General features: G+C 43.4%; 2 protein-coding genes across 9 annotated transcripts in view; one reads left to right on the top strand and one right to left on the bottom strand.

Annotated features, from left to right (window-relative positions):
* Positions 1-645, bottom strand: part of LOC139401870 (coronin-7-like) — a 255,018-nt gene extending 254,373 nt beyond the window's left edge. For both annotated transcript variants that reach the window (XR_011633174.1, XM_071145861.1), the window contains exon 1: positions 310-645. Coding sequence is in view for 1 of the 2 variants with exons in the window: in XM_071145861.1 (XP_071001962.1) it covers positions 310-369 (60 nt within the window). In the remaining variant the exon portion in view is untranslated. The remainder of the gene's footprint in view (positions 1-309) is intronic.
* A 152-nt stretch (positions 646-797) lies between these two features.
* LOC139401874 (dnaJ homolog subfamily A member 3, mitochondrial-like) lies at positions 798-12,090 on the top strand. 7 transcript variants are annotated; one of them, XR_011633176.1, is made up of 11 exons: positions 817-1,037; positions 1,678-1,820; positions 1,926-2,009; positions 2,281-2,493; positions 2,772-2,924; positions 3,005-3,152; positions 5,050-5,243; positions 5,349-5,464; positions 8,419-8,516; positions 10,413-10,697; positions 10,740-12,090. XR_011633176.1 is itself a non-coding variant. In XM_071145867.1 (10 exons), the coding sequence occupies exons 1-10, from the start codon at positions 830-832 to the stop codon at positions 10,433-10,435; spliced, it is 1,380 nt and encodes a 459-aa protein (XP_071001968.1). In that variant the 5' UTR covers positions 798-829; the 3' UTR covers positions 10,436-12,090. The 7 variants fall into 7 exon arrangements, 4 of the variants coding, with proteins under 4 accessions (XP_071001968.1, XP_071001970.1, XP_071001969.1 ...); XR_011633177.1 differs by having other exon boundaries at positions 827-1,037; positions 1,684-1,820; XR_011633175.1 differs by having other exon boundaries at positions 827-1,037; positions 1,684-1,820; positions 8,694-10,697.
* Positions 12,091-12,100: the final 10 nt, after the last annotated feature.

The raw sequence follows: 12,100 nt of genomic DNA, 5'->3' as shown, positions 1-12,100 counted from the left end.
GACCAATACGAACCGCTGTCAATTTCAAACGTGGAATTTGCATAGACTGCTGAAAGCTAGCTAGATAACAATAACCACATGGTTAACACTGTCACGTTAGCAGCCTTCGCGGTTTGCACTTGGTTTTCGTAGACTATTGTTTCTCTACCAACACACTCTTGCGATGCAGCAGCCTTCTGCAGATATGCAGGAAGTTCAATTTCCTCCAAACATTTTCAGACGTTCCCCAAAACACAACTCCATTCCGTCTTCTTCACCGTTGCTAAAAACCAATGCTGGCGAGGCTTTCTTGCAACGCTCATTACTTACATCTTTCTTGGCGATCTTCGGGGTGGTGTTTTTGAATTTGGAGGTCTTGAAACGATTCATTCTAGTCCCCTGAATTAACTTTCGTGCCTTCCGGGTATCTCTGTCTTGTTGATACTATTCGAAAAGAGCGAGCACTCAGCAGCACACTCCTTTTCAGATGACAGTTCTCGAGTTCAGCACTGTCACAACTCGCTGTACTGTGTGAGCGATTCAATCGACGATCGACTCAGACCCCTGTTTAGCTACATCAATGATGATTGACCACGGTAAAATACAAATGTTTCTGTGTTGAAACGTTTAATCGTAGTTGCCGTGAGTAAGAAGCGGACTACATGGGATTCAACTGTTTAAATACTATTCCACAGTTTCTAAAGTACAGATGTTTCAACAGAGTGAAAGTTAGTTTGCGAACATCTTGAAACAAAAAATAGATTTATTGACAGTCAATTATTTTGCGCATGTCCGTGACACAACTTTACTTGCACATGCGCAGTCCCCGCTGAGTAACAGCAGTAAAGTAATGATGGCGTCCTCAGCGGCTCGCTGCTCCACACGTTGGATAACAGTTGCTGTGTCCTCTGGTCACCGTCGTGCTTGTTGTGCTCTGGCCCCTTCTTCCAATGGAGGCTCAAGAAGTCTGTCGACTTTTGGAGCACAGAAATTCTGGCCGGGAAGCAATGCAATGCGTGGGGGCACGGGGAATGCGTTGACATTGAGAGGGCTGTCAGGTGGGTGCACAGAGACGGCCTAACTAGCAAGCTAGGCTAGCTTGATGCTAGCGTTTCTCGTAGTTTCCATTCACCTTTTTGGACACAACTGACAGTCTCCAACAACAACAAAATTGACACCACGGTAACATTCCTAACGATACAACTGAAAGACAGACTAACCTTAGCTCAGCCCATAGCTGGCTAGCTAACGAGCTAGTAGTTAGCTTATACGCATTCAAATTGCTGGAGGTGTTTGGTACTGTAGCAAGCCTGCAGCTCCATAGCCATTGCAAGGAAAGTAATGTCAGGTCACAGCACTGATGATCTTGAACGGACTGTCAGTAATAGCTACTGAACTGTACAGTCAAACATTGCGTTGAACTAGCTGTATCTGCGTGATCCCTGATTAGCTAGCTATATATGCCAACTGGCGTTTGCTAGAAATGTATTGGCCCAAGAGTTGATCATCACAGACAGCAGCTAACTTTATGTATTTGATTGAGTCCTCAGATATATCGAGCCCTGCTTAGTGTTATATATGAATTGTGAGTGTACAGGCCTGTAGCTACCTTGGAAATAGATGACTACAGAAGGACAACAATAATAATCCACAGTCATGTTGCCAGGTGTAATCTACTCACAAGCCCTTTCTTGGTAGTTCCAGGTGTTAAATCTCCCCATGTCATCTGCACACTGTCCTTCCACACAAGTGCCCCAGCCTCCAACAAACAGGACTTCTACACGGTGTTGGAGGTACCACGCACTGCCACCCAGAAAGAGATCAAGAAAGCGTATTATCAGGTGTGTGATCACTTTCTGTGTAGTGTTGACTTGCTGTATTGATCCTTAGCTGTCACCAATCACCACAGTTGTGGAAAGATAACTTTTGTTGTTGTCCCTCTTCAGATGGCTAAGAAGTATCACCCTGACACCAACAAGGAAGACCCTAAGGCCAAGGAGAAATTTGCTCAGCTGGCTGAAGCTTATGAGGTTTGGCTGACCTTCTTCAAAATGGGCTTCCCCTTTTAAGAAACTAAAATTAGATTAAAGGATAGCAATATTTCTGTGACTTGTGTTGCTGATGTGGAATCACTAGTTTGTTACTTTCCTAACCGGTTTCTTGGTACTATTTGATGTCACTCTTGAAGAAAGTGTCAGTTAATCAAGTAAACGAAACATCAGAACCACTTGACTCAATGAAGGAACTGCCTGGTCTTATTGGAGAACAGTGCATCTTACTTCCTGCTTTGTCCTCCCCCAGGTGCTGAGTGACGAGGTGAAGAGGAAGCAGTATGACACGTACGGGGGGGCAGGGTTCGACGCCAGCCAGGCGGGCGGTGGTGGACACCAGCAGTACTGGAGCGGACAGGCCAACAGCGTGGACCCAGAGGAACTGTTCCGCAAGATCTTTGGGGAGTTCTCTGGAAGCCGTGGCTTCGGGGACTTCAATGCCGTATTTGATCAGCCCCAGGAGGTATGTAGTTGGGATGCCATACTGCTTTTAGAACCAAGGGGTTATGATTAGCCTAATCCCAGATCTGCTTGTGCTGTCTGTGCATGACAACCACTATATCAGTTGGCTATACAGCACAAACAGAAGTTTTGACTGCTCATTCAAGTCAATGTTCAGTGAGGTCATATTGAGTGAGCCCATGCCAGGAAGTAAAAGCAGGAAGCAATTACTTTTTTAGGAGTGTAAACTTTTTGTTAAAGACATCCAATATGAATCTCTTGTCCCTCCTTTCCTCCCAGTTTATCATGGAGCTGACGTTCACCCAAGCTGCCAAGGGGGTCAACAAAGAGATGGCGTTCAACACTGAGGCCAGCTGCCAGCGATGTGATGGCAAAGGGAGCGAGCCTGGCACCAAGGTTGTGCACTGCCACTACTGCAATGGCTCTGGCATGGTAGGTGACATGATGTGTGGCGTGAAGTGTTCGTGTCTCACGTGCTTGTCTCACGTGCTTGTGTGTTTTGCCCTGTACAGGAGACGGTGAACACGGGCCCCTTTGTGATGCGGTCGACATGTCGTCGGTGTAATGGGAAAGGCACTGTGATCTCCACCCCATGTAACTCCTGTCACGGGACCGGACAGACCAGACAGAAAAAGACAGTAAGGGTCCCTGTCCCAGCAGGTGAGACACACCCACACACTGACTCTCACTCCTATGCATTTTCTAATGTTCACACACAGAGAGACCCAGGAGCAGCCTTCTCATCCTGAATCTCTTCCTTTTCTCATTAAGATCACTAATCATTTTTTAAAATTCAACCTTTATTTAACTAGGCAAGTCAGTTAAGAACAAATTCTTATTTACAATGACTGCCTACCGGGGAACAGTGGGTTATCAAATCAAAGTTTATTTGTCACGTGCGCCAAATACAACCGGTGTTGTAGACCTTACAGTTAAATGCTCACTTACAGGCTCTAACCAACAATGCAAAAAAGGTATTAGGTGAACAATGGGTAAATAAAGAAATAAAAACAACAGTGAAAACTAACAGTAGCGAGGCTATATACAGTAGCGAGGCTATACACAGTAGCGAGGCTAGATACAGTAGCGAGGCTATATACAGTAGCGAGGCTAGATACAGTAGCGAGGCTAGATACAGTAGCGAGGCTAGATACAGTAGCGAGGCTAGATACAGTAGATACAGAGGCTAGATACAGTAGAGAGGCTAGATACAGTAGAGAGGCTAGATACAGTAGAGAGGCTAGATACAGTAGAGAGGCTAGATACAGTAGAGAGGCTAGATACAGTAGAGAGGCTAGATACAGTAGCGAGGCTAGATACAGTAGCTAGATACAGTAGAGAGGCTAGATACGTAGAGAGGCTAGATACAGTAGAGAGGCTGTCAGAACGACAGATTTTTACCTGGTCAGCTTGGGGATTCGGTCCAGCCAACTTTTGGTTACTGGCCCAAAGCTCTAACCACTAGGCTACCTGCCACCCCATAATTCTCTTCTAAACTGTTTTGAACGTTTATAAAACTCTATAATGCTGAATGAAGCAGTCCCTAATGTTTGAAACGTTTATAAAACGCTATAATGCTGAATGAAGCAGTCCCTAATGTTTGAAACGTTTATAAAACTCTATAATGCTGAATGAAGCACTTCCTATGTTTGAAACGTCTATAAAACGTGAGCAGGTTTAACGTGAGTGGGTTTAACGTGAGCGGGTTTAATGTGAGTGGGTCAGAGACGTAATCTGAGGGCTACTGATCCCGTCTTTGAGCGTCCCAGACGTCCTGATATTTTCAAACCTGTTTGATTTTATCGGCACAAAATCTGCAATGCTCTTCTAGTGTGAGACAGGTTCTGAGAACGGTGTTCAGCAATAGCCAATGAGAGGTCTCCAGAGAAGATGCCAGTGAGATGATGGCGTCACCCAGAATGTGTACTCTCGAGCAGGAACGATAACTACTACTAATTTGCGTTTGTACTTGCCTTTAACCAAAGCCAAAGTGTCAAATTGTTAGATATTTCAACTAGGTGTGAATGTCTGACTGAAAACGTTTGAGGCTGATTTGTTCTAGCTACGTTAACAATCTAATTGCATCATTGTTTTCATGAGACAGCATGTCTGTATGGAGAATCCTTACGGCCGAGTGAAGAATCGTGTAGTGTGTGACCCTGTACTGTGCCACATCGTGTGACCCCCTGTACTGTGCCACATCGTGTAGTGTGTGACCCTGTACTGTGCCACATCGTGTGACCCCCTGTACTGTGCCACATCGTGTAGTGTGTGACCCTGTACTGTGCCACATCGTGTGACCCCCTGTACTGTGCCACATCGTGTAGTGTGTGACCCTGTACTGTGCCACATCGTGTAGTGTGTGACCCTGTACTGTGCCACATCGTGTAGTGTGTGACCCTGTACTGTGCCACATCGTGTAGTGCGCACCACTACGTTGGAAAGACAAAAAACGACAGGGAAGACAGTCGTTTAATGTGGGAGGCTCAGCGATGTTAGGATTTTGAAAGTTGTGTAGTGCACACCCAGGTTGACTGGCTGTGTTGTCTCTTTGCAGGTGTTGAGGACGGTCAGACGGTCAGGATGCCTGTGGGGAAGAAGGAGGTGTTCATCACGTTTCGGGTCCAGAAGAGCCCAGTGTTCAGACGGGACGGCGCAGACATCCACTCTGACGTGCTGATCTCTGTGGCTCAGGCTGTACTGGGGGGCACGGCCCGGGCACAGGGCCTCTACGAGACAGTCAACCTCTCGGTGAGAGACACACGGACATACCAACCTTTCTGTGACACACCTACATACATAAGAGTGATGGATTGATGGTCAGTAACTAACTGTGATTGGTGAATCCTCTTGTAGATCCCTGCTGGGATCCAAACAGACCAGAGGATCCTCCTCTCTGGGAAGGGCATCGCACGGATCAGTGGCTATGGTTACGGAGATCACTACGTCCACGTCAAAGTCCGAGTCCCCAAGTAAGTTACTCACAGTACACCTTTAGATACCATCTCTGTAGTAAGTTACTCACAGTACACCTTTAGATACCATCTCTGTAGTAAGTTACTCACAGTACACCTTTAGATACCATCTCTGTAGTTATTTACTACACAGTACACCTTTAGATACCATCTCTGTAGTAATTTACTACACAATACACCTTTAGATACCATCTCTGTAGTAATTTACTACACAATACACCTTTAGATACCATCTCTGTAGTAATTTACTACACAATACACCTTTAGATACCATCTCTGTAGTAAGTTACTCACAGTACACCTTTAGATACCATCTCTGTAGTAAGTTACTCACAATACACCTTCAGATACCATCTCTGTAGTAAGTTACTCACAATACACCTTTAGATACCATCTCTGTAGTAAGTTACTCACAATACACCTTTAGATACCATCTCTGTAGTAAGTTACTCATATTACACCTTTAGATACCATCTCTGTAGTAAGTTACTCACAATACACCTTCAGATACCATCTCTGTAGTAAGTTACTCACAATACACCTTCAGATACCATCTCTGTAGTAAGTTACTCACAATACACCTTTAGATACCATCTCTGTAGTAAGTTACTCACAATACACCTTTAGATACCATCTCTGTAGTAAGTTACTCATAATACACCTTTAGATACCATCTCTGTAGTAAGTTACTCACAATACACCTTCAGATACCATCTCTGTAGTAAGTTACTCACAATACACCTTCAGATACCATCTCTGTAGTAATTTACTACACAGTACACCTTTAGATACCATCTCTGTAGTTATTTACTACACAATACACCTTTAGATACCATCTCTGTAGTAAGCTACACACAGTACACCTTTAGATACCATCTCTGTAGTAAGTTACTCACAATACACCTTCAGATACCATCTCTGTAGTAAGTTACTCACAATACACCTTTAGATACCATCTCTGTAGTAAGCTACACACAGTACACCTTTAGATACCATCTCTGTAGTAAGCTACACACAGTACACCTTTAGATACCATCTCTGTAGTTATTTACTACACAATACACCTTTAGATACCATCTCTGTAGTAAGTTACTCACAATACACCTTTAGATACCATCTCTGTAGTAAGTTACTACACAATACACCTTTAGATACCATCTCTGTAGTAAGCTACACACAGTACACCTTTAGATACCATCTCTGTAGTAAGCTACACACAGTACACCTTTAGATACCATCTCTGTAGTAAGTTACTACACAATACACCTTTAGATACCATCTCTGTAGTAATTTACTACACAATACACCTTTAGATACCATCTCTGTAGTAAGCTACACACAGTACACCTTTAGATACCATCTCTGTAGTAAGTTACTCACAGTACACCTTTAGATACCATCTCTGTAGTAAGCTACACACAATACACCTTTAGATACCATCTCTGTAGTAAGCTACACACAATACACCTTTAGATACCATCTCTGTAGTAAGCTACACACAGTACACCTTTAGATACCATCTCTGTAGTAAGCTACACACAATACACCTTTAGATACCATCTCTGTAGTAAGCTACTACACAATACACCTTTAGATACCATCTCTGTAGTAAGCTACACACAGTACACCTTTAGATACCATCTCTGTAGTAAGCTACACACAATACACCTTTAGATACCATCTCTGTAGTAAGCTACACACAATACACCTTTAGATACCATCTCTGTAGTAAGCTACACACAGTACACCTTTAGATACCATCTCTGTAGTTATTTACTACACAATACACCTTTAGATACCATCTCTGTAGTAATTTACTACACAATACACCTTTAGATACCATCTCTGTAGTAAGTTACTCACAGTACACCTTTAGATACCATCTATGTAGTAAGTTACTACACAATACACCTTTAGATACCATCTCTGTAGTAAGTTACTCACAGTACACCTTTAGATACCATCTCTGTAGTAAGCTACACACAATACACCTTTAGATACCATCTCTGTAGTAAGCTACACACAGTACACCTTTAGATACCATCTCTGTAGTAAGCTACACACAATACACCTTTAGATACCATCTCTGTAGTTATTTACTACACAATACACCTTCAGATACCATCTCTGTAGTAAGCTACACACAGTACACCTTTAGATACCATCTCTGTAGTAAGCTACACACAATACACCTTTAGATACCATCTCTGTAGTAAGCTACACACAATACACCTTTAGATACCATCTCTGTAGTAAGCTACACACAGTACACCTTTAGATACCATCTCTGTAGTAAGCTACACACAATACACCTTTAGATACCATCTCTGTAGTAAGCTACACACAGTACACCTTTAGATACCATCTCTGTAGTAATTTACTACACAATACACCTTTAGATACCATCTCTGTAGTAAGCTACACACAGTACACCTTTAGATACCATCTCTGTAGTAAGTTACTCACAGTACACCTTTAGATACCATCTTTGTAGTAAATTACTCACAGTACACCTTTAGATACCATCTCTGTAGTAAGTTACTCACAGTACACCTTTAGATACCATCTCTGTAGTAAGTTACTCACAGTACACCTTTAGATACCATCTCTGTAGTAAGTTACTCACAGTACACCTTTAGATACCATCTCTGTAGTAAGTTACTCACAGTACACCTTTAGATACCATCTCTGTAGTAATTTACTACACAATACACCTTTAGATACCATCTCTGTAGTAAGTTACTCACAGTACACCTTTAGATACCATCTCTGTAGTAAGTTACTCACAATACACCTTTAGATACCATCTCTGTAGTAAGTTACTCACAATACACCTTTAGATACCATCTCTGTAGTAAGTTACTCACAATACACCTTTAGATACCATCTATGCATCTCTGACAAATGTTAGATGCTCATTCCTCACGGTCTCCACTATTGTGTGTGAGCAGGATCCTGACAGACAGACAAAAAGCTCTGCTCATGAGCTACGCAGAGGATGAGACTGAAGTGGAGGGGACAGTCAATGGTGTCACAAGCACCACTGCAGGTAGTGGCACACACACGCACACACTGTTTCTGCGCTAGGTTCCTACACACTGACTGCACACTTACCTGCTCCTCTTCATTTGGTTTACAATTAGTTGAGGTCCCAGCTCTGCTCATGAAAGCTGACAATGCTTTTATTTGTAAAATCTTGGCTCACGCAATACATGTTTCTGACCAGGTGGAGGCAGCAGTGCTAAGCAGTCTGAGGCAGGGCAGGACAGGCAAGAGGTAGGAGAGAGCAAGCAGGAGCAGGGCTTCTTCACCAAGTTAAAACAATTGTTTAGCTCCACCTGACAGTCACAAACCAGGTAGGACACTAGTCATGATGCCTTCGCCTGACAGTCACAAACCAGGAAGGACACTTTAGTCATGATGCCTTCGCCTGACAGTCACAAACCAGGAAGGACACACTATTCATGATGTTGCCTTTGCCACTTGTGCACATGCATATGTGGGATAAACAGTTTCTGGAACACACTGGTTCGTGGCACATCGTTTGTCAGTCAGCTGGTTTGTGACTGTCATCTGTATAAAGTTGCATGCATACATACACTATACATACATACTAAAGTATGTGGCCTCCCCTTCAAATTAGTTGATTCGGCTATTTGAGACACCCGTTGCTGACAGATGTATAAAATCGAGCACACAGCCATGCAATCTTCATAGACAAACATTGGCAGTAGACTGGCCTTACTGAAGAGCTCCGGGACTTTCAACGTGGCACTGTCATAGGATGCCACATTTCCAACAGGTCAGTTCGTAAAATTTCTGCCCTGATAGAGCTACCCCGGCCAACTGTAAGTGCTGATATTTTGTGAAGTGGAAACGTCAAGGAGCAACAACGGCTCAGCCGCGAAGTGGTAGGCCACACAAGCTCGTCTGTCCTCGGTTGCAACACTCACTACTAGTTCCAAACTGCCTCTAGAAGCAACGTCAGCACAAGAACTGTTCATCGGGAGCTTCATGAACTGGGTTTCCATGGCCGAGCAGACAAGCCTAAGATCACCACACAAGCAATGCCAAGCGTCAGCTGGAGTGGTGTAAAGCTTGCCGCCATTGGACTCTGGAGCAGTGGAAACGCGTTCTCTGGAGTGATGAGTCACACTTTCCATCTGGCAGTCCAATGGACGAATCTGGATTTGCCAGATGCCAGGAGAACACTCCCTACCCAAATGCATAGTGCCAACTGTAAAGTCTGGTGGAGGAGGAGTTATGGTCTGGGGCTGTTTTTGATAGTTTAGGCTAGACCCCTGAGTTTCTGTGAAGGGAAATGTTAACGCTACAGCATGCAATGACATTCTAGACCATTCTGTGCTTCCAACTTTGTGGCAACAGTTTGGGGAAGGCCCTTTCCTGTTTCAGCATGACAATGCCCCTGTGCACAAAGCAAGATCCATACAGAAATGGTTTGTTGAGATCGGTGTGGAAAAACTTGACTGGCCTGCATAGAGCCCTGACCTCAACTTCATCAGACACCTATGAGATGAATTAGAAAGCTGACTGCGAGCCTGGCCTAATCACCCATCATCATCAGTACCTGACTTCACTAATGCTCTTATGGCTGAAAGTCCCTGCAGAAATGTTCCAAAATCGAATGGAAAGCCTTCCCAGACGAGTGGAGGTTGTTATAGCAGCAAAGGGGGACCAACTCCATATGAATGCCCATGATTTTGGAATGAGATTTTTCGACAAGCAGGAGTCCACGTACTTCTGGTCATGTAGTGTACATGCATACACACAATTGTTTAACCATAGAAATATAATTACTAGAAAAGACATCCCAATTCAAATCAATGTTTTGCTGTCACTTTCAATGGGTGGAGGGACAGTAGTTTGTCATATGCTGGTTTTGAAAACACATGCAGTAATTCTGTTTCTTTTTTTATACTGAAAGGTAAAAGGTCCACTGGGAACTGAGGCGAGTGTCCGAGGGTAGAGAGATGATGCCCTAAGAAGACAGCCACAAGGAGAGACCAGATATGGGGACAGGTGGTGGGAGAGTGTTGGGAGGGATGATGTCTACTGGACAAGACTGGTTACCCCAGATCTACCTTCACAGATCTCCTTTCATCCTTGATCAGTTCCATAGCAGTGGAAGACAATGGACTGAAACAGACTCAAACAGAATGTGGTCCTAACTCATACCTGCTGCCTAAAACCCAAATCCAAGAGGAAATATGCTCTGGAAGTACCAGGAAGTGACTGCCCCTTAGGCTTGTAGTTTTTTGGATGGTGTTAAATGTGCAAAAATGTTGTGCAATGTTCTTCAAGCATATCATAAAAGGCATTGGGCAGAAGTAAATTCATCCACAAATATAATTCTACATCTTAAATGACCACATGTTGAAAAGATTGGGGTACGTAATCCGTATGTAAAGCGAACGGGGCGGCAACTTTAACAGGGTATTCCATAGATTTTCCTAATGTTCCTGTCCATCAGATTCCTAACCGTGTGATAGCAGTGCAGTCAGTCACTCATAAAGTATGGTCTGTCTGCTGTCTTTGAGGAATGCACTGTTGCCAGTGATGGCTAAAAAAAACATGGATATACAAAACATTAGACACCTCCATAATATTGAGTTGCACCCCCTTTTCCCTCAGAACAGCCTCAATTCATCAGGGAATGGACTCTACAATGTGGCATGCGTTCCACAGGGATGCTGGTCCATGTTGACTCCAATGCTTCCCACAGTTGTGTCAAGTTGGCTGGATGTCCTTTGGGTGGTGGACCATTCTTGATACACACAGGAAACTGTGGACAAACCCAGCAGTTTGTTACACTCAAACAAACTGGTGCGCCTGGTACCTACTATCATACCCTGTTCAAAGGCATTTCAATCTTTTGTCTTGCCCATTCACCCTCTGAATGGTACACACACACAATACAAGTCTGTGGTCTCAAAGCTTAAAAATCCTTCTTTAACCGGTCTCCTCCCCTTCATCTACACTGATTGAAGTGTCATTAATAAGGGATCATAGCTTTCACCTGGTCAGTCTGTCATGGAAAGAAGTTATTCCTAATGGTTTGTACACTTAGGGTATAAGAATAGAAAATCAATTTAATTTGAAAGGCCTGTGCTGCAATAAGGAACTTTGTTTTGGTTGAGATCCTCCTGATTTCTTAAAATGTGTAATAAGTTTGTTCTGTAAAGTTAACTCTGCTTCCTATCTAGCTAGCCACTGCAACGAGTTGTACCAACCTAGTAACAGCATTAGTACTGTCAAACAGCTTTGGTGAGTTAAAGAGGAAGTTGTCTGGCTGATATACCTTTGTTACATAAAGTGTAATGTGTGTGGAGATGCATTTGGGTCTGAGAACCCAGTCATCCAGGATGGGCATGACTCAAACCAGTTGGATCAGATGTGGCTGGACCTCTTCCCTCTTACTCTGCTCCTCGTCAACCCCTTCTCCCTTGATGAATCTGAGAATTCACTCAAAGCAGCACACTTTCATGTACCTCCATTCTGCCTAGTTATATTTGTAAATACACAGCTGTTGATATTGCAACCATACCAATGTGTCATGTTAGAGAAGTAAATAACATCTATAATTAAAGTGAAATCTAAATGAATTGTTAATGT

Source organism: Oncorhynchus clarkii, unplaced genomic scaffold (genome assembly GCF_045791955.1).
Source record: "Oncorhynchus clarkii lewisi isolate Uvic-CL-2024 unplaced genomic scaffold, UVic_Ocla_1.0 unplaced_contig_531_pilon_pilon, whole genome shotgun sequence".
NCBI classification, from domain to species: Eukaryota; Metazoa; Chordata; class Actinopteri; order Salmoniformes; family Salmonidae; genus Oncorhynchus; species Oncorhynchus clarkii.
The sequence above is the reverse complement of the archived record's forward strand: the minus strand, read 5'-3'. Positions and strand labels throughout refer to the sequence as shown.